We start from the raw sequence: 26,103 nt of genomic DNA, 5'->3' as shown, positions 1-26,103 counted from the left end.
CCATTGTGGTTGCTTTTGCATCCCAGAGGCCCCTGAAGGGCTGTGCCTGGAGGGGCCTGGACAGCAGCTGGCTTGGGAGGCTGGCTGTGGGCAGCATCCTGGCGAGGTCCAGGCATCTTCCTAGTCCTGAGGACCTGTGCTGAGCCCCTTACAAGCCAAAAAGAGCATGTGGCCTTCTGTGCCTAAAATGGTAAGGGATTGAGTTGAGATTGAATTGAGGATTGCGAGGCCAGGAGATTATCCGCATTGTCTGGGTGGCCCCAAACTCTGTCCTGAGTGTCCTTGTAAGAGAGGGAGAGGAGATGTTAGGGATACAGGTGGGAGAGGCCCATGCCAGGACAGAAGCAGAGATGGAGTGAAGTGGCCTGGAGTGCCACAGTCACCGGGGTTGGAACAAGCACGAGGGAGGCTTTGCTGGAGGGAGCTCAGCCGTGTGACACCCTGAGCTTGGGCTTCTGGCCTCTGGATCAGCAAGAAAATAGTCCTGTCACTTAGAGCTTCCCATTCTATGGTGGCCACTTACAGCAGCCCCAGGAAACACCCAGGACAACTGCCAGGTTTGGTCACTAGCGGACAATGCACGTGACCTCCCAGATGGCGCGAGCTTGTGGTTCCCCGAGACTTATTTCACGGACTCTGCTCAGGCCAAATGTCCTCTCTCTGCCCTGACTTTCCCAGTACATCTGGGAATTCCAGAAATACAGGATCCAGGGCAGGGCCCTCAGGTACACTGAGAGATGGAATCCACACTGACACGGACATTGTAGTTGGCAAGAGTGCCGAAAAACCCCTCTCGTCCCTAAGGCCCCGATGAGACATCTATTCTCCCCATTCCTGCCCCTCTTGGGGTCCTGAGAGCACTATGGCCAGGGGCTGCCTGTAGGCCTTCTAGAGTATATGGCTCCTTCCTGGTCAAGCACCACCTTGTCCTCCAGGGTTGTGCCTGTGTCCCCTGGGCCAACACCCCCATCCTCCTCTCTCCTCCTGGGTCTTCCTGCTCTGTCTTTGAGGGTCCTGGTGGAGCACAGGTCCAGCTTCCCAGGACCTTCCCTAGTCCATGATTCCCCGGTGTGGTCCCCTTGCCTTCTGTGTGCTTGGCTAGTTTTGTGCCCGGCTCCAGGATATGTCAAGGAGTCTGACACTGTCCCAGGTGAGGGATCTCACACAGCATTTGACACACCGGTCAGAGGGGCCAAGGAGAAGGACATGGGCAGGCCACCAGAGGCTCTTCTGTGATCTGGGTACAGGTTGGGGACCCTCAGGGCAATCAGCTCGGTCCAGCTCAGGAGCTGGCGGGAGCCCAGGGAGAGACCCCAAAACCTGTGTCCAAGCTGAGGCCACAGAAAAGGGTCATCGGTCATCCAAGCTGAGCCTACTGTGAGGCCAAGGGCAGAAGAGGAGTCTCTCATCCCAAGATGGAAGTTGTGAGAGGTTGAAGCTGAGGTGTGGCGTGGCCTCCAGCCCCATGGAGATTCGTGTGGAGTCCAAGTCAGGCAGGAAGTGGGGGTGCCTCAGGCCAGAGAGGTGGCACGTGTGCTAGAAGGGGGCAGAGAGGCACGGCCATGGGGGGTTTGCAGGGAGGGACAGATGGGTCTAAATGGGCACAGGCAGCTGAGTGGGAGCTCTGCTTTGGGTGGGAGGTTAGAGATGCCTGTGGAACTTGGTGAGTTTGAGGTGCTGGAGAGATGCTGAGGGGAGCCTGGCCCAGGCACAAGGGTTGGGAGAGGGTGCACCAAGGGGCTTGTGGCAACACCACCAGTGAGGGAGTGGATCAGGGCTGGGGAGGAGCGCTTCCAGGTGGCAGGAGGGTGGGGTGCTTGACAAAGGGCTGCCCCCAGGGCAAGGCCCCCAGCCCCATGGCACTGGGGGGCAGATGCTGGAGGAGGCAGCTTGCTTGAGCCTTCTTCATGGCTCAAAGATCCTGGAACCCTCCTGGGTGAATGTGGGAGAACATGAGAGGTTCCTGGGAGACACAGCTGACAAACTTGGGATGTGAGCTGCCAAGGGCGAATGGGTCCTCAGACCTGAAAAGCTGCCCTGGGGGAGGGGAAACCCCAGAGGACAGGACTGCACTGGGCCAGGTTGCAGGAGAGAAATCTCTCTTTTGCTATCTTGTGAGGTGGTGAGCTTCCCATCCTGGGAAGCATGGGAGCAGACACCTGTTCACCAGCCCACAGAAGGGTTTCCCAACACCAGGCAGTGAGTTGCTGCTGCCCCAACTCAGCCCTCCTAGGGTGCCAGCTCTGCCTGGAGGGCCCAGGGTCTGCAGCCATGGCCACAAAGGGACTGCAGGGGCCGTGTATCCAGGATGCTGGTGTGGGGCTGTCTCCACGTTCACTGTTTGCAGACACTGCCATGGGAGGCAGAGGCAGGGCCAAGGGTTGGTGGGGCAGTTCCCTGACTGCTAGTTGGGACTTGCTCCACCCTGAGCAAGGGGCGGGTAGAGTGGGTGGAGCAGGTGGGAGCCCAGGAGCCTGGCAGGTGCCGAAGGGGCTGGCAGGGTGGGGCTTTCCAGCAGGCCAGGCGAAGCCACAGAGACTACTTCTCGAGAACTAGGGAAGTTCCAACTGCCTGGCCAGGTGGGTGCTGGCTCCCCGGATGCTGCAGAACGAGTGGGGAGGGGTGGGCAGACAGGGGTCCTGGGCCCTGTGGGCACATGGCCAGGGCAGAGTCAGGATTCACAACTGGGCTATGGCCTGTGCCTGGTTTGAGGCACCTGCCCTTAAGCCCAGCACAGGTGTCTGAGGGGAATGTCAGGAGATGCAGCCCTAGTTCTGGGCTGGCCTGTCTTGGAGAAGGTGCAGAGCTGGGCTGGTCACCACATGCCTTGCCTTCCTTACCTGAAGCATGGGGTGCCTCATGTCCCTTGCAGCCTGGTGGGGAAGCTGGGCAGGGAAGCCCAGTTTGGCTATAGGGATAAGAGGAGGAGGAGGAGCAGGGACACTGCCTTCCAGGGACAGCACAGGCCAGAGTGCCAGGTCCTGAGTGATGCTTCTTCAGGAATACCTCAGCCTGACTATGAGGGTCTGTGTCTTGGGCCTGAGATGAGGGAGGTGTTCTGATGGGAGGACAGGGGGTGGGAACTGGGCTGCCTGCCCTGGGACATTCCTGATTGCCAGTGACTGACTCACACCCACTTCAAAGGCCTTGGCCCCGCTCAGCTATTTAACCTGCTGGCTGTGCCCTCGCTCTGGAACTCTGCTCTTCAGGGAGCTGGAGCCCCACCCTAGACCTGGTCCTCACCTGGGCAGGTGCCTCCTCCTCTTGCCTGTTCATTCAGCCGGCTGCAGAGTGATCTCAGGGCCTTGGCCCTTGCCTGCGGCCACCATGCCTGCCCCCTCTGCCCCTGCGCCAGCCCCAGCCGCACAGGTGTCCCAGTGGCACCACTACCTGCAGGCCATCAAGTCACGGGAGGCACCCCGAGCCCAGGACTACCAGCGAGCAGAGAATGTGCTTCTCACGGTGCTGGAGCGCGTTCACACCCTGGACCCCCGCTTCGTAGTGGACTACTCCCATGACCTAGAGGCCTTCCAGTTCGCTTTGCGCTCCTCGGAGGACCCGCTGGACATAGAGGTGCCCCTGGGGGTGGATGCCGAAGCTCTCCTGCTTGAGGAGCCAGGGCCCACGGAGCCAGGGGACGGCCCTGCGTCCTGCCGCCTGGGCATCCTCAGGGAAGGGGCTGGCCTAGAGCGCTGGACCACTGATGATGTCTTCAGCACCTCCTCAGAGGGCAGCACCCAGTGCCTGGGCCACATAGAGCCCAGCAAGGTCTTGCACGTCCTCAAGGACTTACTGGTGGCGGCCATCGTCCACTGCAAGCACCACAGCCTCATCACACCAGGTAGTGGGCACAAGCCCCACGTGGGTCTGCGTGAACGTGAGTGATCACTGCGCATGTGCGCTGCAGAGTGATCATGTGCTAGCAGAGGTGACCTACCCATTGCATGGGCAAGCGTGTATAAGAGTCACGGGTGTGATCCCTGCATGTGTGCGTGTGTGTTGTCAGTGTGCATGTCGGGGTCACATGAGTTGGGGTCATTACTCTGAGGCCCTCCTTGCCCCCACACTGCTAAGAGGACGGGGCATGTCTTTCCTGTCATGCAGTGTTTGCCTGGAGACATTGGTGGTGACATTTTCAAGGGTGTTATGACCAGGGTGCTTTTTTCTTGTTGACTTGCCTGCTGAGGGTCCCCAGCAGGTTCTGGGCATTGGCTCTGTTGTTGTCAGCCCAGCATAATGGTCCTCACAGCCACCCCCACTTCCAGAGTCTGGCTACACTGTGCAGGGTGGGAGAGGTGTAGTGTGCACAAGTGTGGGTGCACCATGGGATTGTAGGTGCAAGTGTGCTCCTGTCTCCATCAATTTATGGCTGAGTTACGAACTGGTGTTTTGGGCCCTAGATGGGGCTCTGAGGCTGTCACTTTGCTTGAGCCCATGGTCTGGCCTCAGTCTGTGGGGTCTTGTTGTTGCCACCAGGGTCACATCTGAGCTGGGGGGGACAAGGCGCCTGCAGGGCTGGACTCGGGGCTGGACACAGGGCTCTGTTCCACAGAGCTGTTTGCTGAGGGGGTGCTGGGAGCCTGGGACAGCTTGTGCAGGGGCCAGGATGGGGGCTAAGTGACAGAGTCCATCCTGGGGGTCAGGGAGAGACCTCAGTTTTTCCTGGCAGGGAACTAGGGACCAAATAGACTGTCCTGCTTCCCTTGGGAGGGGACAGGCATGTCACATGTGAATCACGGGGATTTGTTGCCCCAAATCACCTCCCTGGTATTTGACTGACCCTTACATTGGCAGGTGGGGAGGTCAACTCACCTGACAAGGGGCAGTGCCCTGCTCATGTCTGGCTGCACATCCAGGTTGGGTACCTCCTAAGGGCAGCAGGACCTCAGCCACACGCACTGGTGGGACTTCCCTTTCCCTTTTGCTTCCCACGGACACTGGGAAGGGAGGGCCAGCAAAGCACACAGCTGGGCCTCCAGGCTGTAAGTGGCAGTGGGAGACCCAGAAAGTTTTCAGGCCCCTGGAAATGCTTCCAACATGTTCCACATCCCCAGCCCCTCCCCAGACCTACCTGGTGTCTGGGGGCAAGTGACCAATCTGACCTCTTGGCAGCCACAGCCTGTCATCTGGTGTCTGGCTCCCGGCCTCCCACGGTCAGCCCTCACCCTGCCCTCTGGCCCCACAGCACCTTACCTGGTCATCTTCTGAGCCTTCTAATTACCACAGGTGGCTGGGAAGACTGCTTCTGTCTTCTTGCCTGACCTAACATGGCCATTCCCACCTGGCCCTGTCACTTACAAGCGTCCCTCCCACCTGGGATTTAGACCCACCTATTAGGGTGGGCAGGAGGCTCTGCCAGGCCTTCAGGGGTCATTCAGGTCCAATCTAAGCTGCAAGGAGACCCCTTCCTGCCACCCCACTGGGCTTCTGTGCTAGGTGTGCAGGGAAATTCCAGACATTGTTTCCTGACACTTACCTTAAAAGGGAACCCGCGTGACAGGGTTTAGGCTGCCGAAACCCTGGGAACTGGTGTGACCAGCTGGGGCTGTGAAGTGGTGGCTGGGACCCGTGCGGGTGTGGCTGGCTGCCTTCTAAACTGCCACTGCATGAACAGCATGTGTGACCAAGCATGTGGGCCTTGGATGGGCACCTCAAATGCTGCGGGAGAGGGGCCCAACCCCCCTCTTATGGAAGGGAATGAGGCCCACGTGGGAATGGAGTGGTCCAGGTGGCAGGTTCTGGACTGTCCCGGGGTGGGTCATGGGAGGTGGCCCAGAGCTGACCTGCAGAAGATGGGGGGTGCACACCCGCTGGCACAGCGGTGCCAGACTCCTTGTCCTGGGCTGGGGGACAGTGGGGATACAGCCCCCATGCTCACGTGGAGACCTTTCTCTAAGGGGCGAGTGGGGGACATGCCGATGTGCTTTCTGGACCCTCCTCATAGCGGGTCTGCTACCCTGACCTCTAACCTGCATGCTCAGCGTGGATCGCACAGCTGCATCCCCTTGTCCACTGTTGGTCGGACATATTGTTTGTGCAATGGCAGCTTGGAAGGGAGCAGCCACCCCTGCACCCACCCCAGCCACCGCTCCATGGCCCAGCTGGTGACACCTGCTCCGCCTGGCTGGGCAAGGCTGGTGGGGGAGGAGAGGGAAACTGCTGCTCATGCGGCCAGTGCTAGGCAGGGCGAGGTGCTGGTGACCACTGGCCCGGGAGGCAGCTGACTTGCTTTGTTCCTAGGCTGCTGCCCTCTCTCTGCAGGGCTGGCACAGCTTAGGGAGGTGGGGGGCCCTGGGCCACAGCTCCACCAGCCTGAACGTCCCCTCCTGGGCCATTTGGGCTCCACCTCAAGCAAGTGACTCTGGGCTAGGCTGGGTGGGGCCTGAGTGGAGAGCAATGTGCGACCCTAGGGTAATACCCTATGGGGCTTCCTGTGATTTGGGAGCCTTTGAGAGGCTTCCAAGGAATAAGAGGAGCAGGTTCTGATTACAGAGGTCCAGCCATAGCGTGGTCCATAGCCTGGCCCTCTCTGGCCCTGGGGTGGGATCCCTCCTGGCCCCAGCTGGCTTCTGCCACCAGTAGAGAGGCTGGATAGTCGTGGGGGGTGAGCGCAGTCTCCGGGGGAACATCAGGGGGGCCTCAGCACCAGGCAATATGGGGAAGGCCTGGGGAGGTGTGGTCAGCAAGCTGGGCCAAAGGGTGTGGGGCACAGAGAAACCATAGCCTGAGGCCTCCAGGCCAATGCTGACTATAGTGTAGATGAAGGGCTTTGATGGGTGGCTGAGGGTCAGGATGGACACAGGTGTCCCAGTGGGGGAGCTGCAGCCCACAGAGGGCGGACAGAGGGGGCTGCAAGTGAGAAGTGATGAAGAGGCAAGGACCAAGTAGGAAGCGAGAGGGACGGGGAGTGCCCCTCGAGGCTGGGTTGGGACTGAAGAGGGAGCCAGCATGACCTTGGGCCATTGCAGGTTCACTAAATGCGGCCAGCCTGAGGGAGGAGCAGCTCCACCTGGCCCTGTTGGTGTCCAGTGGCTGGAGGACCATCCGCTTCAATGTTGTGCCCGTGGTGAGGAGGAAGCAGAGGCTGCCTACCCTGGAGGGGGCCCAGCTGACACCCGGATTCCCCGAGGGCAGCTTGACAAGGATCATTAGCCAAGGGGTGAACTTGGTGCCAGCAAGCGCCAGCCACTGGAGGTAAACACGTCTGGGGATAGGCAAAAAGGGGCTATGGGCTTTGTGCTCCCCAGCCCCAGGCAGGAGGGCGGGCCCCATGGCTATCTGTGTCCTGCTGAGGTTACTGGGGGCCTTCCAGGAGCCCGGGGGTCCAGCCAGCTGTCAGAGCTGCTGGGGGGAGGTGTGTCCTCCCCCAGGCTGTGTCTGGGAGACTGGATGTGTTGGAGTTTGCACTGGAGTCCCAGGCACCTGGCTGCTGACTTCTTTGGGGGGACAGCAGCCAAGAGGGGCCCCACCCAGTGGGTTCTGGGTCTGGGGAAGCTGGCTACCACTGTGGCTTGCTGGCAACTGTCATCCAGGGGCTGCACTCCTCAGATTACTGTGCCTCCACCCAAGGTGCTCCCACCCCAGGTGGTTAGCGACAGATGCCCCTTCACCCCCCATACCAGACCTGGAGTTTTGTCAACCCCTTTGGGTCCCTCGGCCTCTGTCCATAGCAGACTGTGAGCTCAGTGTCTGGGAGAGGGAAGAAGGAGGGGCTTGGGGGAGGCTGAGCACCTGAGACCCAAACCGAGCCCTGGGGCCTGAGACTGCCCAGAGCTGACACGGCTGACACAGCATCTCGCAGGCCAGGTTGTCACGAGCTGGCTGGGTGACTTGCACCGCCAGCCCACGTGCCTGAGGGATGCCCCTGGGACAGTTGAGCGTATGTGTGGTTGGCACTTGTCCAGCAAGTCATTCATATGCTGTCTGGAGGGTCCTGCTTAAGGAAGGGCTCTGTGGAGCACCAGGGAGCCTCAGCCCAGCCCCTGCGTCCCAGCTAACTCCTTGGCACAGGGCAGGGGCTGTGACAAACTGAACCAATGCCTGCCTGCCAGGGAAGGGCAGGGCCTGAGCTGAGCCGTCATTTTTGGCAAGGGAATGGGAAAATGGCTTTTCTGAGGCCTGTCCCCTACATGGAAGGCGGTGGTGGGGGGGGGGATTGGGAATATGACTGCTCAGGAGTGAGGCTCTGCAAAGAGGGGGGCCCATGGAGGTGTCCACCCCTTCACTCTGTTCAGCAAGCATGTAGTGAGTGCCTCTGGTGTGCAGTGCCCTGAGCCACAGGCACGGTGGGGCACAGGGGCAGAGATTCTGTCCTGTCCTGCGCCTACCCCCAGAGTCTGGCTCAGGATGCCCAAATGGGTCGTGGGGAGCTGACACACCCTGGGAGGGCTGCACTGACACCTGCCCTGGGACCAAGTGGGGCTGCTACAACCCCTTTCCTTAGGGCTCTCTATGTTCCTCTATGTTCTGGGCTGGTGATGGTGGGGTTTCTGTAGAAACTGAATAGCCAGTGAGTGCAGCTCCTGAGGTGTGTGCAGGGCCAGGCTGGTCCCACCAGACAGGATATAGCATGGCACAACCTCTGCCATGACCCAGCCCTCCTGGGCCCAGGAACTTCTGACATCAGGCAGGCAACAGCAGCTGGGGCTGACGGGGTGTCTGTGGGTTCCAGGACCTCCACGGACTACCTGCTCACCAGGCTGCTCAGTGCACTGGGCTCCCTCCGAGGCCACCGCCTGGACAGCCTCTCCATACTCGACCGGGTGAACCATGAGAATTGGCGAGAGGGTGGCCACAGTGCGGGCCTGACCTTCGATCACCTGAAGGTATGGGGGAGGGCTTAGTGGCAGCCCAGGCCCGCCCTGACCCGCTGGCCCACATCCGTGACCTGAGGCTGAGGGCAGGGATGCCCAGGCTTGTCCCTGTGCCAACCCTGAGTGGTTGGGGAGATTCTCAGGTCTGTCCAGGTCTCGAGGAAGCAAGGCCGCACCTCACAGGGGCGTCTGGCAGGACATGGCTGTAGGCCACTGTGCATGTCAGGCAATACTTGCTACTTGCAGGAATTGCTTCTCCTGTCCTTTTCTAGCAAACCACTAGCCTTGGCCTTGGTGGGGTTCCCAGCCCTGGGCACCTGTTTGGTAGGACTTTGGGGTTGGTCTTCCCAGTGCCAGTGTCTCCACTCAGTGAGTGTCTGCCTTGAGAGACTCCAGCTGTCCTCCCTGGTGTCTGTGAGCCTTACCTGGCTGGAATGCCCCCTCTGAGTAGAGCCAGCCCCTGCTGCTCCCTGGCTGCTGTGATGCCCTGGCAGAACGGTGCCCTTCCAGGGATTGTAACCTCACATGCCAAGGGCAAAGAAGAGGCAGGGACCAGGGGCTCCGACCCAGCCCCTGCCCACTAGAAGGGGAGACGGTGGCTGGGGGCAGGGTGGGGGTGGCAGGTGTGGGAGGGAGAGCGGGAAGGCTGACCCTGCTGTCCCCCAGACGGCGCTGCTGTGGGCCTGCGTACTGTTCCCGGCGCCTGAGGACTGGGCGGAGCTGCAGGGCGCTGTGTACCGTGTGCTGGTCGTGCTGCTCAGCTGCCTGGCTACCAGGAATCTGCCCCACTTCCTCTATCCTGAGCACAACTTGCTGCAGGGTGGCAGCCTGGACCTCAGCACCATCTACCAGCGCATGGAGGGCTTTGCCAGTCAGCCTGAGGCGTTCCTGCGCATCCACGCCACCCACCTGGGCCCTAGCCCTCCCCCACGCATCAGCACGGGGATCAAGGCGCTCCTGCAGCTGCCTGCCAGCGACCCCGCCTACTGGGCCACTGCCTACTTTGACGTTCTGCTGGACAAGGTGGGTGTGGAGCCTGGTGGGGCCAGGAGCTCAAGCCAAGTGTCCACATGGGTTGCCTGGGGCCAGGCGGGCCAGGGCTGCTCTCCGGGGGTCAGGCAGCCAGTCTCAGGTGCCCCACACCTCTGCCCATCCTGGGACTCTGCTCCTCATGGAAGGGGGTGGCCCTTCTTGGGTCTCATGGGGACAGGCTCCTGCCTTACCCCTGGGCCCCGTGGTTCTTGCATCCTCCCATGTGCTGCTCTGCCAGCTGCCCCTCCTAGAGCCTCCAGGTTCTGCTGGCTTGAGTTGGCCCTTCCCCACCTCTGGCACACCTGTCATTTCTCAGCCACCCTCTCCTTTGTCATCGTGGCAACAGGGCCCTGTGGCTGTGTGTTGCTTCTCCTGTCCTTTTCTAGCAAACCACTGCCTGCTGAGATGCTGATAGCCTCCTGGGGTCACCTCCCCACCCACCACTTAAGAATGAGGCTCCAAGTCTGCAGGCTAGGGAGAGAGGCCCTGCTCTGTCCTGTGGGGCTGGGTGGGATAGGAGGGGGTGCACAGTCAGTGTTAAGCCAGTACCTAGTGGGGCCTCCTCTGTGCTTGGGAAACCTGTGTGTGAGGAAGCCCAGGTAGGGGGAGGATGCCAGGGTGACTGGCCAGGCAGATACCCTGAGGCAGTGAGGTTGGTGGGGCAGGGAGGGTGAGTTGTTCCATGCGTGTTCTTGCCCTGGGATGCCTGTGACCGGCTCCGGCTGTGTCTGCAACCTTCTGCTCCTGCCGCACCTGTAGTTCCAGGTCTTCAACATCCAGGACAAGGACCGGATCTCTGCCATGGAGAGCATCTTCCGGAAGACCAGGACTCTGGTTGGCGAACAGAGCTGAGCTGGGCCGTGGGGTCGCAGCCTCACAGCCTCTCTGTGCTGTACCACGGGAGCTTCCTGGCCATTTAGAAAGGGACTGGGCTTCTCCTGGAGGTAGGGGCAGAGGAGCTTCATCCCCCAGGACACCCTGAGACTGCCGGGGAGACAGCCTTGGAGAGCCTAGAAGTGCTGGCCCGGCCAGGCCTCCCACCGCAGCCTGAGGGCCAGGGTGAGGGTGCAGCCCTTTGTGTGCTTCACGTGGGTCCATCTGTGTGACGTGGTCAGGAGAGCCGCCTTTCTACAAGAGACCCGCGGCCAGAGGGGTGGTCCATGCCCACACTCACACTTACACCACTCCTTGGTGATGAAAGACTCTATATTTGGTCTTAAATAAATGAATTGGCTGGATATACACACAGAGACAGTTCCCTCTGCTTTTTGTATATCCATGGTGGAAAATATTTCCCCTAAAAACACAGAAGTAGAAGAAGCTCATGTACAGGGGGACAATGTCAAGCCTTCCCATCTCTCTGAAAATGTCCCCCTCCTGCAGGCGTCCCCACATCCTAGTTTATAGTGGAAACAGAAGTTGCACCCACAAGCCTATGAGCCACCTGCCGGGACCCGTCCCACCTGCTCCCCCGTCAGTGCCCCATCTGATGTGACGGGACCTCTCCTGGTACCTGATGGCATCCCTCTCTGTCCTCACCACTTGTCCCCACCTCACCTCCTCTTGTCATCCCTCTGCTTGCTTGCAGCCCAGCGACCCCCTGGGCCAGGCCAGTGGACATTACTGCTGTCCACTTTCTGTCAGGTCCCCAAGTCCCCTGGTTCTTGGTTCCCAGTAGTAAAAATGTTACTGGTACCGAGTTGGTGGAATAAATGAGCAGAGCAGGCAGGTGCAGGCAGGCAAAGTGCCAAAGTTTACTGAAGGATAGAACATTCCAGAGAAGGAGTGGTCAGCCCTCGAGAGCGGAGGAGACCTTGAGTTTAACAAGATTTTTTCTTTCATGCTGATTCCCGAATTTTATGTTAAGCTGGGTTGGAATAGTCATGATTTTTCTTGAAAATGGATGGGAATTTTCATGATTGGGAACCCTCCCCTTTTTTATCCTTGCAAGGCAATTTCAGAGGGGGGGAGGTTGCCATGGCGTTTGTAAATGTCACGGCCCTGGCGCACGTGACCTATACTGTGTTAAGGAGGGTAGTTTATTTAGGGACACTGCTGCCTCCACTGCGCACATGCTCCAAAGACCTTCTTTTGTGCCTTGATCATATCTTTACTTTGTGGTTTTGCTACTTCTTTCTGTTGCCCGGTCCTTGGAGACCCTGTATAGAAGACGGAGCATCTGTTCAGTCCCCGGGGATACCTTAACATATCATCTGTTCTTTTATGGGAGCCCCTCTGGTCAATTTGCTCTTCCCACAAGGCATCTCCTAGGGTCATCTGTTTTCAATGGACACCCCTCAGACAAAGCATCTGTTCCCATCCTGGCCTGAGCTGACACCAGCGAAGGGAACACAAAATGCCATCACGCCTCCCTCATTACAGCAGTTGTGTGCAGAATATAGAATCTTGGTCCAAATCTGATTTGTAATGGATCCAGAAGGTCCAGGGCCCACTGTGTGGTCATTTCCTTGGTGTCTGAGCACCGATCAGAGTGGTGGTACTTAGGGGAGGTAGGAGCTGTAGAAGCAGGAAAGGCCAAGAGGAAGATTTTGAAACCATTCCCACTTCCATAGCCAGCATAACCCAGCTTGCCTGCAGCCAGACACACCATACCCTGGGTGCAATAACAGAATTTATTGGCAGCTACAAAGACTTTAACTCACCAGCATGGCACCAGCAAAAACAAGACAGATTATGGTGGAAGATAGCTGAATTCATAAATCTAACCAGGTTGTAGCCTGCAAGTCCTGGTACTGCACTAAATGTTCTGTCTTCAGTAGAACAGGATGGCAGGACCTCTGGAATTTGCTAGATGGACTCTGGTCTGGGGGACACATTCTTTCCAACAGCCATTGAGGTGGGGGGAGCAGAAATAGTCTGCATTCACTGGGGAGAGACAGCAGTATGTGCTCATGGTCTGGCCCAGGCTGGCGTTCACGCCCTGGCTCTGAGATGCAATGTGGGCCTGATGGGCCCTCGTCCTCTGGACGTTGTCTATGCTGATGACACTGCACTACTCAGACCTTGGAGCTGTCACAGGCTCCCAGTGATGGGTTCCTTCCAAAGGATGGGAGACAGACCTCACAGAGTCCCAGGGGCTGACTCATAGGTAGAGAATTTAGAGGCCCAGTAGTCTGCACTGTGCCCAGACATTGCTCCTAATGGAAAGGAGGAGATTTTGTACCCTGCCCTACCCTACCACGAGAAGCAGTCCTGTGCTTGGTGGGCCTGACTGGGGTTTGGAGGCGGCATGCACTTCACTGAGGGATGTCCACTTACTAGGCGACTCAGAAGGCTATCAGCTCTGAGCCAGGAGCAGCACAGTGGGCTTCTCAGGAGGAGACTGGACACCACCATGGAGCTGGTGGCACCCACAGTAAAAAGGGGCATCTTGGGCAAGCCCCAACATGGGAGCTGAAGTTTTGTAGCAGAGAACTAGCCACTGTTCAGAAAGCAGCATTTGTTTTTTTGTTTTTGTTTTGAGACTTAAGTTGTCGCCCTTGGTAGAGTGCTGTAGTGTCACAGCTCTCAGCAACCTCAAACTCTTGGGCTTAAGCGATTGTTTTGCGTCAGCCTCCCAAGTAGCTGGGACTACAGGCACCCACCATAACACCTGGGTATTTGTTGTTGTTGTTGGGTTATTTTGCCATTGTTGTTTAAGCTGGCCCTGGCTGGGTTAGAACCCGCCAGCCTCGTTGTAGGTGGCCGGCACTCTACACACTGAGTTACAGGCGCTGCCCAGAAAGCAGCATGTGGAATGATACTGGGCCCCCATACAGAAGAAGCCCCTGGCCAGTGGACACCAAGTAAACTGTGTGGCTGAGCTGCTCACCATGAGCTGAGGGTTGTAGGGTCATACGTTTGGGGATAGCAGTGGTGAGGCAGCAGCAAGCTGCTGTACGTGGACCTGGTCCATGCAAAGTTAGGCCAAACAGGGGAGGAGGAAGCAAGCCAGCTACATGGACAGTGGCTGAGCCATCCTCATGTATGGGACACCCACGCCTCTCCCTCACTGCACATGCATGGCCCTGAGAGGGTTCCCGAGGATCAGCCAACGAAACAAGAAAACCCTAGTCTGGCTCATGGATACAATGCCTTGCTCTGCGGGTGCAAAGCAAAATGGACTTTCCCATCTTGAGGTTATTAGGAGACAGTGGTGTAAAAATCCTCCTGGTGGGTAGAGCATCAAGAAATATAAATTGTTCACACATTGTGTAGAGAGTTGAGTGGCCCCAGGAAAGGAAGCATAGACTTTAAGACAAAGAATATTACCAGAGGTAAAGTGGACTATTTCACAATGGTAGGAAAAAACCTCTCTTCCTTAAGGAGATATAACAATCTTAACAATAGACCTTCAAAATTCATGAAGACAAATGGACAGAGTTAAAAAGAGAAACAGACAAAATCACACTCTTACTTGGAGATTTGAACACCCCCTTGCCAATGCTCGATAGAAACAGCAGCCACCACGAGCAGTGAGTACGCGGAAGACTCGAGCAACATAACCACCCGCTGACTGACCTCCAGCTGACAAGGGCAGAAGACACCCAAGTGACCATGGGATGGTCACAAGGGCTACGGCCAGCAATTTACAAAAGAATTACCATGTGCAGTGTGGTCTCTGACCTCCAAAGATATAAATTGGAAATAAAGAACAATAAAATATTTAGAAATACCCACCCCCCAGTATTTGGATTCTGGGGTCACCTCCCAAATAAGCTGCTTGGACTTGAATTCTGGTCTCAGTATCTGCTTTTGGGCTGCTTTCTGGACAAAGACCAAAGTCTCAGACCACATGTTCCAGTTCCCAGACTTTCCAGCCTCCTTGCTAAGTGGTGTTCCCCACTCTGCATTCTGGGCTCCAGCCCCTCTGGGTCCTATGCTGGTCACAGCTGTGAGGTTAGGGTCTGTGTGGCCCCATCAGCATGACCACAAAGGCCTACTCAGGGCCCTGTCCCAGCACATGCCACCGTGCTGGCTGAATGAGGAGGACAGAGCCAGGTCAGCCCTCACTCAACACCGGGTTCCTCAACCTTCCTCCTGGGGCTTCTCAAGCCGGGGAGGACCTGGAAAGGCAGAGTGGCCGGGGCTGCCCGGGGAGGCTCTAGGGGTATGGGGGTGCTGGTCAGGCCCTTCCCAGGAATTAAGGAAACTAAGCAGTCAGGAGTGTGGCTCAGGGTAGGCTTAGCTGCGCGTTTGAGGGCTTCAGGGACAATCAGCCATGGGGACTGTGTGAGGATGCTTTGGAAAGGTGTGACATCTGGAGCCAGGGTGTGGTGACAGCATCCCCCACCCCGAGGGAGACCCCAAAAGAGGATCTGCCTTGTAGCCTCCTGGGACGAGGTCTGCCCCCCAGGTATGCACAACAGGGTAGTACAGGGGGCAGGTGTTCCCTGTCAGATGTCAGATGCACAGGCCACTCCACACAGCAAGGAGAGACTACCAGTCACTCTTTATTGAATGTACCCAGAAGGCCAGTGGCCAGTGAGACCTGCAGTTCATGTAGAGAGCAGCAGGGGTTCTGAGCCAGTGGACCTGTTTCCAGTAGGACCCACTTGGAGGGAGAAGGGCTGCCTGGGCCAAAGGGCGCCGCCAAGGTTCTGTCCCTGCCACCTGACCTTGGCTGGCCCCATAGCTTTCCTATACCCAGCACCACTGATCAGGAAGATCTATTTGCTGCTGGGTCCTCCTGAGTCCCGCTGGATGGGCATGGGCCAGTGGGTGGTCATAGCTTCTTCTTAGGGCAGCGCTGTAGGGCCTCCCTCAGGGCCTTGATCACACGGTCCACACTCTCCCGGGTGGCATTGCAGCCTAGCAGGCCGATCCGCAGCACCTGCAGGGCACAGGCCAGGTGCAAATGTCAGCTTCTAACAGGGGCCCACCTGGTCCTGACTGAGGGCTAGCCAGAGCCAGGGTGGGCTCAGCTCTTGTGGGGATCACCCACCCAGCATACATGAGGGGACCCAAGAGCCTCATCTAGGTCACATGGGGACAGGGAGGTTTCTGTAGACCCTAGTGGAGCTGGCTGTCCCCGTCTGACCCATGGAGCTTGCAGAGAGAGTCTAGAGTGGCCAGTGACAATTACTTAGCACAGCTGACCCAGGTGTGGGGTTTCTAGCCAGAAGGAGATTCTGAGTGGAGCTGTAAAGGCTGATCCCAGTGTTCTCACATAGCTGTGGGGGAAGCAGGACACCAGAGTATATAGTTCCCATCCCCCAGGAGAGCGGTGCCCCTTTCTAGATGTCCCTGCTGTCCTGGACATGGGGCATTGTCGTGCACAATGTGGGAGTGGTGAGCATCTGTGGAAGGTGTGGGCGGGCTGCCCTGCTCTTGTAGGGGTCTCTCTTACCTTCCCCACTGAGGGCCCGAGGCCACCCGTGATCTCGATGTTGAAGTGGTCCATGATGTAGTTAACAATGTCTCTCCAGTCATAGCCAGCAGGAACGGCCACAGTGGTGACCGTGGGCAGCCGGAGTGCCTGCAGGAGGGGTCCAGCTCAGCATGGGGCCAGATGCCCTGCAGGAGCCCTTGGGATGGCTCTTGGCCCAGGTTCCCTCCCCAGCCTGAGCTGCCCTAGCCTGGGGCTCCAAAGGAGGCTTCAGAGAAGGGGTGGGAGGGGGACAGGGAGATCTTGGGCTCCTGGCCCTGTGGGTGCAGGGCCTCCCCCCTGGGTGCATGGGCTCCCTGTGGGTGCAGAGCCTCCCCCCCGGTGCACAGCCTTCCCCCTGGGTGCGGGCTTCCCCTCGGGGTGAGGGCCCTCTCACCGAGTCCCTCACAAAGAGCTGCAGCCCCAGTCCCTGTAGCCGGCCGTGCAGATAGGCTGTGGCTTCCCGGTGCTGCTGCCAGCTGTTCTCCAGGCCCTGCAGGGGAGAGAGGGCCTGGGTGGGCACTGATGGGGGCTGGCAGGGAGAGCCCATCTGTGGTAAATGAGGGAGAAACTGGCTCCGCAGGCGTGGATGTGGGGAGCCCTGGTAACCCCTAGTTTGGGGCCCTGGTTGGCCTGAGGAGAGGCAGTGAGAGCACCTGCTGGATGGAGGAGGGGGCTGCGGGCCACCCTGGCTGGGCAGATCAGAACCAGGATTGTGGCATCAGAACCCAGGCCCTCCATCCTCTCAGGTCGGCTCCCACCCACCCTGGCACCCTCCCCAAAACTGCTCCTGCCTTAGCACTGGGCAGGTGAAGGGTGGTCTTTCCAACCCTGGGCCTCTTAGGGCTAGTGGTCCTGCCACTATCCAGCTACTGTTCCCACGGTCACCCAGGCTGTCACCCTGAGCAGCAGCTGCTCTCCACTCTGAGCACAGCTCCTGATTGCCCTGAATCTTCTCACAGTCCACATCCCACCAGGGTCCTGGGGCCCCCTCAGGGGGATCTTCCTGGCCTCTGGGCTGGCGGCTGGCAGTGGGCCCTCAGGGACATCAGAACCCAGATCAGAGTGGACGTCGCTGCCTTCTGTTTACAGTCCTGTGTGCTGAGCACGTGCACTTTGCACTGGGGGAAACCGCCCCCCCCCCCGCCACAGCCAGCTGCCCCTGCCAGGACCCTGCCCTGCCCTGGGAATTGCTGGAGCCCGCAGGACAGGACAGGACACTTTATGTCAAGGACCATGTCCCACCCACATGGCCTCACAGGCTGGTGACCGCCCCTCCAGGAATCTCCCCTCTTGCAGCACCTCCTGTGCACTGCACTGGACCTCACCCGAGGGGTCCAGGAGAGCCCACACCTGCCCCCACCACTCCCTGCAGCACATCTGTTCGTGGGGCCCTGTTCTCCCTGCCTGCTCAGCCAGCTCTGAGCACACCCAGCCAGTCCCTTCCACTCTCTCTGGACACCATGGACTTTCCCTCTCAACCGCCAGGGTGGTTGGCAAACCAACTTCCCGGGCTACTCGTTGTCGTAGGACCCTCCTGTCTCACTCCCCTGAAGGGGTTTGAGGGATCTTGGAAGGGCAGCCTGAGAAACAAGCCAGCCTCAGCATGGAGGCTCCAGGGGGCTGGCCGCTGCTCTCCACTCCCTCTCCCGTGCACCTGTTCTGCTATGAGGGCCAGGCTCTCTCTCAGGCTGTACAGGCTGATGACAGGGGTTGTGTGATGGTACCTGGAAGATAGGACCAGGCTTGATTTAGTATCCCTGGGGTGGGTGGGGCAGGAGCTGGCTGGCTGTCCCCATCAGCACAGGCTCATTGAGGACAGGATGGGCTAGCTACCTCCTCCAGAAATCCTGTCTAGGCTAGTTCTGCTGGGGAGGGCAAGTCCTGGGGAGGGCAAGTCCTGGGCAGGGGCTCTGGCCAGCACAAAATGGGAGGCTGATAAGACAGAGACTTGTACTGTCACCTCCCACCATGGTCCTCGAGGCTCCAGTGTCCCTGACAAGCAGTTACTGGGCTCTTTGTGCCACTGGGCTAGGGCACAACTCCTGGTGCCTTGGCCCCACGTGTAACCTAAGGGGACTTGCGTTTATGGCCAAGGTAGCCCCACGGAGCCCCTGGCTCAGCCTTGTCTTTGAGGGAGGGATAATACTAAGGCCCAGGGACAGGAAGTTGAGGCAGGACCAGGTCCCAGTGGCTGAGGGTATGCTGGGTTTCTGGGGAGGACAGGGCTTGTGCAGGAGCCAGTGGGGGCTGTGCCGCTGGGCCTGGCCTCTAGGCCAAGTGATGAAGGGGGACCTCCAGGTGGGGGCATTTCATGGCCTGGCACAGGTGAATCCTGGCTTCTAGCTAGGGTGTGGGAGCATGAAGAGGAGCTCAGGGCCCCAGGTGTTGAGAGAGTGTCAGCCCTGTCCCAGCCCGCACTCACATCCTGGGCTTGTCGTCACAGCCCCAGATGTTGGCCAACCACTTGAGGTCCAGGTAGAAGGAGAAGGGCTTTGTCTTCCGAGCATAGACCTTGTTCCTGGGAAGGAAGGGCCCACCTGAGCCTGGCCCTGCAGCATGCGGGGTTATCCCAGGTGACTCCCTATACTCTATGGGTCTCCCTCTACCCCAGGATCTCCCACAGGGTCAGCCAGCCTCATTCTCAGATCACCCAAAGGCTGACATGAACTTAAAGACAGGATGGTTTGCTGTGTCAGACTCCACCCCACCAAAATGACAGAGAGAAACTGAGGCTCAGGGCCTAGGGTTGAGGCCTCACCTCTCCTGGAGACTTGCTGCACCCTGGAGGCTTTAGCTGTGAAGCTGGGGTGTGTGACCAAAGGGGCTCTCGGCTGGACCCAGCACTGGCTCACTGCTTTCCAAGGCTGGGGACCCACCCTCCCTCCTGCCTTCCTGTCTCCCTGCCCTTTCACCTTCCTGCAGTCTCTACCCCGTACCCTAAGAGGCCTGAGGCTCTCTCTGTCCCTAGGCCCAGGGGACTGGCCTGCTGGGAACTTTCAGTACATCTGTTCTCCATAACTCCAGCCTGGGCCTCTCCTCAGGCTTCAGACTCAGATCCAGCGGCTTCCCCAGTCCTCCCGTTTGGTCCAACCTGCTTCTCAAACTTCCTGTGTCTAACATAGAATTACAGGCTCACCCCCAAATCCTCTGTGTTCTAGTAGACGGTACCACCAGCCATCTGTTTACAGCTGGATGGAATGGGCGGGCGGGGTGGGTGGGGCTGTTCCCCACCCCTGCCCATAGCCCCAGCCCCTCCCTCCTTGGGGCCACCTGGCTCTTTTTGTGCAACCTGCATCAGGGCCAGGGCCTCGGGTCACTCACTTGGCCTTCTCACTGAAGGAGATGGGGGAGGTGCCTGGAGGGGCGTTCAGGACCTTCTGGGCGCCAGAATATAAAACATCGATGCCTGTGGCCAGGGTACGGGGCACACTCAGTCCAGGGAGCCCCACCCCAGGTGGGATCCTGCAGTAGGGGTGCCTGCCCAGCCCATCCCACCTACAGCTGCTGGGCTCAGACTCTGTTAGGGACACATGGTGCCTGGGGAGGTTGCCAGGGCCTCGCTGGGCTGTTGGGTCGCTCTTACCTTGCTGGTCCATGTAGAGAGGAGCCCCGCCCAGGGATGCCACTGAGTCCACCAGGAGCAGGCACTTGTACCTGGAGGAGGAGAGGGGCAGAGGGCAGCAGGGATGCAGGAGGGGCCCCAGAGGTCCTAGGCCCTAGCCCAGATGGGGCAAGGAGGGGGCCACAAGAGCCTGAGGCCAGCAAGGAAGCAGGTGCATCCACCTCCCAGTGTTACCTTCCCCCCACTCTGTCAAGGTCCCAGGACCCACAGCTCTGCCTCTCTCTGGCACCAAGTGTCAGAGCCACAGATAGCCACAGGGCAGGTGTGCATGAGGGTCAGTGTATTGGCTTCAGGGATTAGGGTGGCCGTCAGGCCTGTGCCTCCCTCTGCCAAGAGCTGCTAAGCCCAGCTGGGCCCTGCTGGTGGCCAGAAGTCCAGAGCCCAGAAATTGCCTGGGCAGCAGTACTGAAAGTTTTGTCTTGTCTACCTCCAGCTTTCCTAGTAATAAAAAGGCAGAAGTATGTCACACTAGCCTTGGAAGAGGACACTTTGGATCCTGTTGATGTCAACATGGATTATGTGTGGGGACAGGCTCACTTATGGGGGGGCAGGCTCACTTATGGGGGGAACAGGCTCACCTGTGGGAGGGCAGGCTCACCTGTGGGGGACAGGCTCACTTATGGGGGGACAGGCTTACCTGTGGGGATAGGCTTCCCTGTGGGAGGGTAGGCTCACCTGTGGCAGAGGTCCCCGAAGCCATCGAGGGGCTGCAGCACTCCAGTGGATGACTCCCCATGAGTCAAGAACAGCAGCACAGGCTTGTGCTGGGCCAGAGCCTGGTGGGAGCAATAGTGGCTGTGGCAGAGCTGTGGGATCAGCCAGCCCTCCCAGGTGGACTTCTGCTGGTCTCACAGGGCCAGGGCTCACAAACACAGCCTCCTGTGGACAGTGTCTCAACCCTCCCAGTCAGCGTGTGCAGGGCAAGGGACTAGGGGCACCTAGTTTAATAGAGGACTTTGGCTCAGGGTGGAAGGAGAGACCCCGGCCTCCTGCCCCCACACCCTCACGAAGGCCATTGCAAGGTCTGCTGAGGCCCCATGGTCTGGCAGGTTGGACCTGACTTTGCCCGATAGGGAGGGGCTGGCACCCTGAGTGTCATGGACATATCCTGCATCTGTGACCCCAGGGCCCAGACCCAGCCTCTTCTCTCTGCCCAGTAGCCCACGGGACTGGGCTCCTGACTCAGTTTCCCTCTCAGACAGAAGCTGTCCACCTGGTCCCAGGGACTGGACTATTTCTCTGTGACTGATCACCTCATGCTAGGACAGGCTGAGGGCCAGACACAGGCCCAGCATCTGGTTGTGGTCCTGGCCTGCCGGCAGGCCCCTAAACACCATCCTAGGCCAGTGTGCCCACCCATACCTCCTCCACGTCCTGCAGTGTGTAGTGGCCTCCAGGGTCCTTGGTCATCGAGTGCACGCGGGCTCCTGGAGGTAGGGTGAAGTGGCCGTGAGTGGCTGCAAGGGCCAGTGTTGGGGACCTGTAGCTGCACTGGGCAGGTGGGCCCTGCAAAGGCTGGTCCCCAGACATGCTGGCACCTGGGCCACAGGCCTGAAGAGAAGGGTGGGAATGTCCAGTGAAGGTGGCTTTTTGAGTAGGGTCAGTGCCATCCTGGTCCCTGGGCTGTTGGAATTGAGGCTTGGGGCAGGGAGGGTCTACAGATGAGGGCAGCTCTGGACTCAGATCAAAGGTCCCTTCCTTAGGCTGCCTTCTCTGGGCCTAACAGGGTGGAGGCCACCCCAGTTCTGAGGCAGACTCGGCACCAGCCAGTGTTTGTACGAGCCCCCAGCAGTGTATGTGAGGAGTCCCTGGGGGCCACTCCTGGCCGTAGGCAGGTGCACAGAACACACGACTGAAGGAAGGACGGAGGATGGATGACAGCTGCAGACAGGGAGGGACTGAGGGCAAGGCTGTGTCATCAGGGGCAGAGACCAGGTCACACACCTGGTCACCTGAGCCTGTGTACCCAGTGTCCACTTGAGGTCCTGGCCTCTGCCCCACCCTGGGTCACTTGGAAAACAGTGTGTGGACTGAGGGTCAGGACCCTCTTAGACCGTTGGGGTTGTCCATTAACCAGCTCAGCCACTGCTGAACTAACCAGGCAAATGTTCCCACCGTCAATCATTAAACTCTGTGCACACAGTGGTTCCGACTTCTGTCTCTTTTAGAGAGCTTTACTCTGGAGATGGAAACTCTGTCCACACCTCCGTGTTCTGTGGATCCCCCAAGGCCCCAGAAGGAAGGCTGTTTCTGAGATTGGGACAAGTTTAGTTCTAAAATCCCACGCTGCCACAGAGCAGGGCTAATGTCCGGGGAACCCAGAGAGCAGCTGGTGCCTCGGGTCTTAACTCTCACCAGGACTTCCCTACCATACTGTCTCCCCTATGCTCTAGTGACAGCTCTCCCTAAATCCGGGGGACTGGGGGATCCAGACAGATGCTGTGTCCAGGCCTGTCAGGGTCCAGGCCCAAGAGAGCCCTGACCCTTGCATGGAGGAGGCAGCAAGCTAGTGGGAGTTGACGGGAGCCAGCGCGTGTGGGTAGAGGGAGCCGCCAGGCTTTGTGTAGCAGGGAGGCCCAGCTTGGCACAGAGGTCTCAGGAAGGACGGAGCTAGACCCCTTACCGATGCGCTCCCCAATGTCCACAGCTCGCTGTCCCCACATGCCATTGACTCCGACCAGGAAGGAGTCACCTGGCTCCAGGAGATTGAACAGGGCGGCCTCCAGGGCACAGTGTCCCGAGCCACTGATGGCCAGGGTGAGGGGGTTCTGGGTCTGAAACACGTACTGGATGCCTTGCTTGATCTCGTCCATTATCTGGGGCGGAGGGCAAACAGGTTAGACCCCACTCCCTGCCCTGCCCTGCATGAGGGGTCAGCTCCAGGACTGCCCTCCCCCCACTAGCATGCGACCAGCCACAGGGCCTACCTGGAACATCTCCTTGTGCATGTGCCCGATCATCTGCAGCCCCCCGGCCGCCAGGACGCGAGGGCCCATGTTGGAGGGGCCAGGCCCCAGCAGCAGCCGGCTGGGGACACACAGCGGCTTGAGCAGGGCCTGGGGGGGTTCTACCAGCAGCTGGTGGGAGGCCATGGTCCGCACCCAGGCTGCCACTCGGGGCGCCAGGGCCGCACTGTTAGTGGCCAGAGTGCGCCGCAGCATTTCCCAGTTGGCTTGCGCTGCAGTGGAGGTAGGGACCGGTCGATGGCTCCTGCTACGCCCTGTACCTTTTGCTGTTCTTCTTGAGCCCTTTTATCGGTGCTTTTCCTGCAGGTCAGGGCCAGATAGCAGGGGTGTTGAACCCTCAGGCAGGGGTGGTCCTGGCAGCTATCCTGCCCCCAGCCTCCCCCCAACCCCCGCCCTGCTCCCCTCCCAGGCCCCACACCCAGCCCAGCCCAGCTGCATAGCCGGGGTCTGGATGTTTTCCTTAAAGGGTCAGGGTCATAGAGCGAGTATCTCAGCTCTACCGGCCACTGAGTTGCAGCCATTCAACTCTGAGAGCAGCACCATGGGGGTGGCTGTGTCCCGAAAAACCTCATTTTCGGCAAACAGGTGGTGGCCAGCTCTGGCCGAGGGACTGCAGTTTGCTGACAGGAAGGCTCAATTTAGCACAGACACTCACACACTCACACCACACATGTCTCTCACAGACTCACGTGATCACTCACACTCATGTGATCATTCACACACTACACATGTGCTCACACTCACACTGCACATGTTATTACACACTCACGTGATCACTCTTACACATACACTGAGGGCATGTTCATTTTCTGTCTTTTGTTTTTATTTTGAAACAGAGTCTCACTACATCACCCTCAGTAGAGTGCGGTGGCATCACAGCTCACAGTAACCTCACACTCTTGGGCTTAAGCAATTCTCTTGCCTCAGCCTCCCAAGTAGCTGGGACTACAGGTGCACAGTGCCTGGCTATTTTTTGGTTGTAGTTGGCCAGGGCTGGATTCAAAGCCCCGTCTCCGGTGTATGTGGCTGGTGCTTTAGCTGCTGAGCTACAGGTGCCAAACCCATTTCCTGTCTTTTGGAAAGTAGTTCCTTCTTTCTATGTGGAGGGCCTTGAGGCTTGGCGTTCACACCTGTATAACCAATGGGGCGTTGGCTGCTGTGTGGACAAGCAGGTGTCATAACTTAAACTCAAGGCTCCCAGAAAGAAAGGGGCCAGATCGAGCTGTGGAGTGGCCTAGTGAAGCCATTAGTGTCCTAAGAAGTAAGAAAGGCTGTGTTTGCCCCCAACCCAGTAGGGCCCTGCTCTTCCCAGCAACCCTCCCAGTGGAGGTGGCAGCCCCTCTGCCCTCTGAAGCCCAGGTGCCCCTGGCAGTACAATTATTTCTTAACAGTTCTCAAGCAGCCCAGCTTGACAGGACCTCCTGTCTTCTGTTTGAGAGCTGACCCTCCTCTGAAGGGGCAACCCCGAGCTTTAGTAACCAAGGAAGGGCCAGGGCTTCTCACATCCCCAAAAGCAGCAGAAGCCTTACAGCAGCCGGGGAGCAGCGCCCTCCTGCCAGGGTCCAGAGCCCCGATCCTCTCCAGTGGGGACTCTCTCCACAGCTCCACAGAGTACTCATTGATGGAGCTTGTCAGGCTTCTTGGGGGACTGGGGCCCCCACAGGTTTTAGCCAGGTTGGGCAGTCGTGGCCTGAGCACCAGCACAGCCGGGTCCATCTGATGGCTGCCTTCCCCATCCCCGACTCCTCCCTGCACTGGCCCCCTCTCCACCCACCCCAGTTGTACTTCCTCTGTGCGTCCAGGCACACTTGGTGGAACAGACCTCGTGGTCCCCTCAGCATGTGCAGGGCAGAGAGCATCACAAGTCCTAGGCCCTGGGAAACTGATCACAATGGGGTCCAGTCCAGTCTAGGCAGGCCTGCCAAGACCTCCCCAGCCTGGGGAAGCTGGTTCCCTCCCCTGCCTTTTCTCCTAGCTGAGTCTTCAGGGCCAGGACCTCCTCTGTACCTGGATGGGTGGGTGTGGGGTAGGTCTGTGACAGCACTTGGAGCCCTAGAAGTGCCAGGGGAAAGGGACCCAGAACCCAGGGGAACGAGAGTGCCCAGGGGCCCCAGGAGAGGGTACATTGGGGCGCCTGGGGAACTGTGGAGAATGGAGAGCCTGAGTCTACCCTGTGGGGGACCTGGGTGGCCCTGCCAGGGAGAGAGGACTGATGGCCTGTGTGAAGACGGCTGGCACAGACCCAGAGAGAGCCAGTGGCTCCGGCCTGCCAGGCCCCAGGCCTGGGGTTGGGAGCCTGGTGCCATCTGTGTGCTGTGGGCTTTTGGAGTCACAATATAGTGTCAGCCTGGCCCAAAGCCCTGCCCAGCCCTGGTGAGCCCCTTCTCTGCTCTGAGGTGATCTCAGACCTTGGCGATGCCACCAAGGTCAGGTGACACACTCACCTTGGGGACCATCTATGTGCTGTGAGCAGGGAGCCCACACTCCTCCAGCCACAGCACCTAGCCTGGGCTCAGCGCCTGCTCTGGCCTCCTTGCCTGCAGCCCTTGAGCCTGGCTTCCTCCCAGAGACCCCTGCCCTTCCCATTTGAGGCCCACCCTCCACCGGGGGAGCAGTGCCACTTCCATGCTGGAATCCCAGGGCTCCCAGAGCTCTTTGGGGCATCTCTAGCTCATCTCCTGCTCTACCCCAAGCACTGCCTATGCTTTTGCCTGTGCTGTTCCTGCTCCCTGAAATGCTTGTTCCATTTTTGTTCAGCTCCCTCTCAGACCCCAGGGAGCCATCCTGATTGTCCTGTATCATTGATGCCATAAGGCCATGTGCCACATGAGTCACACTATCTGTTTACCACCTCTATCCCCTGGGCAAGACCCCCTTCGTGCAGCTCTGCGTGCCCTGTATGTCCTGTGGGAGGGCACAGTAGGCCTGGGAACAGCGTTAACTGAGGCTCTGGAGGGCGGGCATAGCCTCGGAAAGCCAGGTGTGAGCGTGTGGTTCTAGCACTGGAAGGTGTTCTCTCCTCTCGTGTCACTGTAACTCGAAGGGGAGCTGTCGCAACTGCCAGTTTGGAGGGAGGGTGTTTCCTCAGGCAGAAAGCCTATTGGGAGCTTCTGAGTTATTGACGTAGCAAACACAGGGCTGGAACTCTGTTTCCTTGGAGTCCTGAAGATAAGGCCACCTAACCAGGTAGGCCAGGCAGACCGGGTCTTCATGCCAAGGCTGGTGTTTGCACCTGCCAGGGGAGCAGCGCCATGTGGCTGTATAAAAATGGGAGCTGAGAGGGCCAGGAGGTTCATCTCG

At 58.9% G+C, this 26,103-nt stretch overlaps 2 protein-coding genes across 2 annotated transcripts; one reads left to right on the top strand and one right to left on the bottom strand.

The window, feature by feature from the left end:
* Positions 1–2,484: 2,484 nt before the first annotated feature.
* On the top strand, positions 2,485–11,088 carry MAB21L4 (mab-21 like 4). The gene is made up of 6 exons (XM_053598237.1): positions 2,485–2,579; positions 3,145–3,841; positions 6,969–7,194; positions 8,672–8,825; positions 9,480–9,836; positions 10,605–11,088. Exons 2-6 carry the CDS (start codon positions 3,328–3,330, stop codon positions 10,695–10,697), a joined length of 1,344 nt encoding a protein of 447 aa, XP_053454212.1. The 5' UTR covers positions 2,485–2,579; positions 3,145–3,327; the 3' UTR covers positions 10,698–11,088.
* Positions 11,089–15,280: 4,192 nt separating this feature from the next.
* Positions 15,281–23,103, bottom strand: AGXT (alanine--glyoxylate aminotransferase). The gene is made up of 11 exons (XM_053598073.1): positions 22,765–23,103; positions 22,461–22,653; positions 21,200–21,264; positions 20,513–20,613; positions 19,799–19,869; positions 19,537–19,621; positions 18,638–18,733; positions 17,870–17,939; positions 16,610–16,705; positions 16,195–16,323; positions 15,281–15,678 (listed from the first exon to the last, which is right to left on the bottom strand). The coding sequence occupies exons 1-11, from the start codon at positions 22,996–22,998 to the stop codon at positions 15,571–15,573; spliced, it is 1,248 nt and encodes a 415-aa protein (XP_053454048.1). The 5' UTR covers positions 22,999–23,103; the 3' UTR covers positions 15,281–15,570.
* Positions 23,104–26,103: the final 3,000 nt, after the last annotated feature.

Source organism: Nycticebus coucang, chromosome 7 (genome assembly GCF_027406575.1).
Source record: "Nycticebus coucang isolate mNycCou1 chromosome 7, mNycCou1.pri, whole genome shotgun sequence".
Taxonomy (NCBI): Eukaryota; Metazoa; Chordata; class Mammalia; order Primates; family Lorisidae; genus Nycticebus; species Nycticebus coucang.
This window is presented reverse-complemented; position numbering and strand designations above follow the sequence as displayed.

What these genes read in the sequence shown, in the direction of transcription:
- MAB21L4 (XM_053598237.1), top strand. Translation starts at nt 3,328, where the DNA reads ATGCCTGCCCCCTCTGCCCCTGCGCCAGCCCCAGCCGCACAGGTGTCC. An exon ending in GCAAGCGCCAGCCACTGGAG is followed by an intron (nt 7,195 to 8,671) that starts GTAAACACGTCT and finishes TGTGGGTTCCAG; the next exon opens with GACCTCCACGGACTACCTGC. An exon ending in TGACCTTCGATCACCTGAAG is followed by an intron (nt 8,826 to 9,479) that starts GTATGGGGGAGG and finishes GCTGTCCCCCAG; the next exon opens with ACGGCGCTGCTGTGGGCCTG.
- AGXT (XM_053598073.1), bottom strand. Translation starts at nt 22,998, where the DNA reads ATGCTGCGGCGCACTCTGGCCACTAACAGTGCGGCCCTGGCGCCCCGA. An exon ending in CACTGCAGGACGTGGAGGAG is followed by an intron (nt 20,614 to 21,199) that starts GTATGGGTGGGC and finishes TGCTCCCACCAG; the next exon opens with GCTCTGGCCCAGCACAAGCC. An exon ending in TGTGACGACAAGCCCAGGAT is followed by an intron (nt 17,940 to 18,637) that starts GTGAGTGCGGGC and finishes CCTATCTTCCAG; the next exon opens with GTACCATCACACAACCCCTG.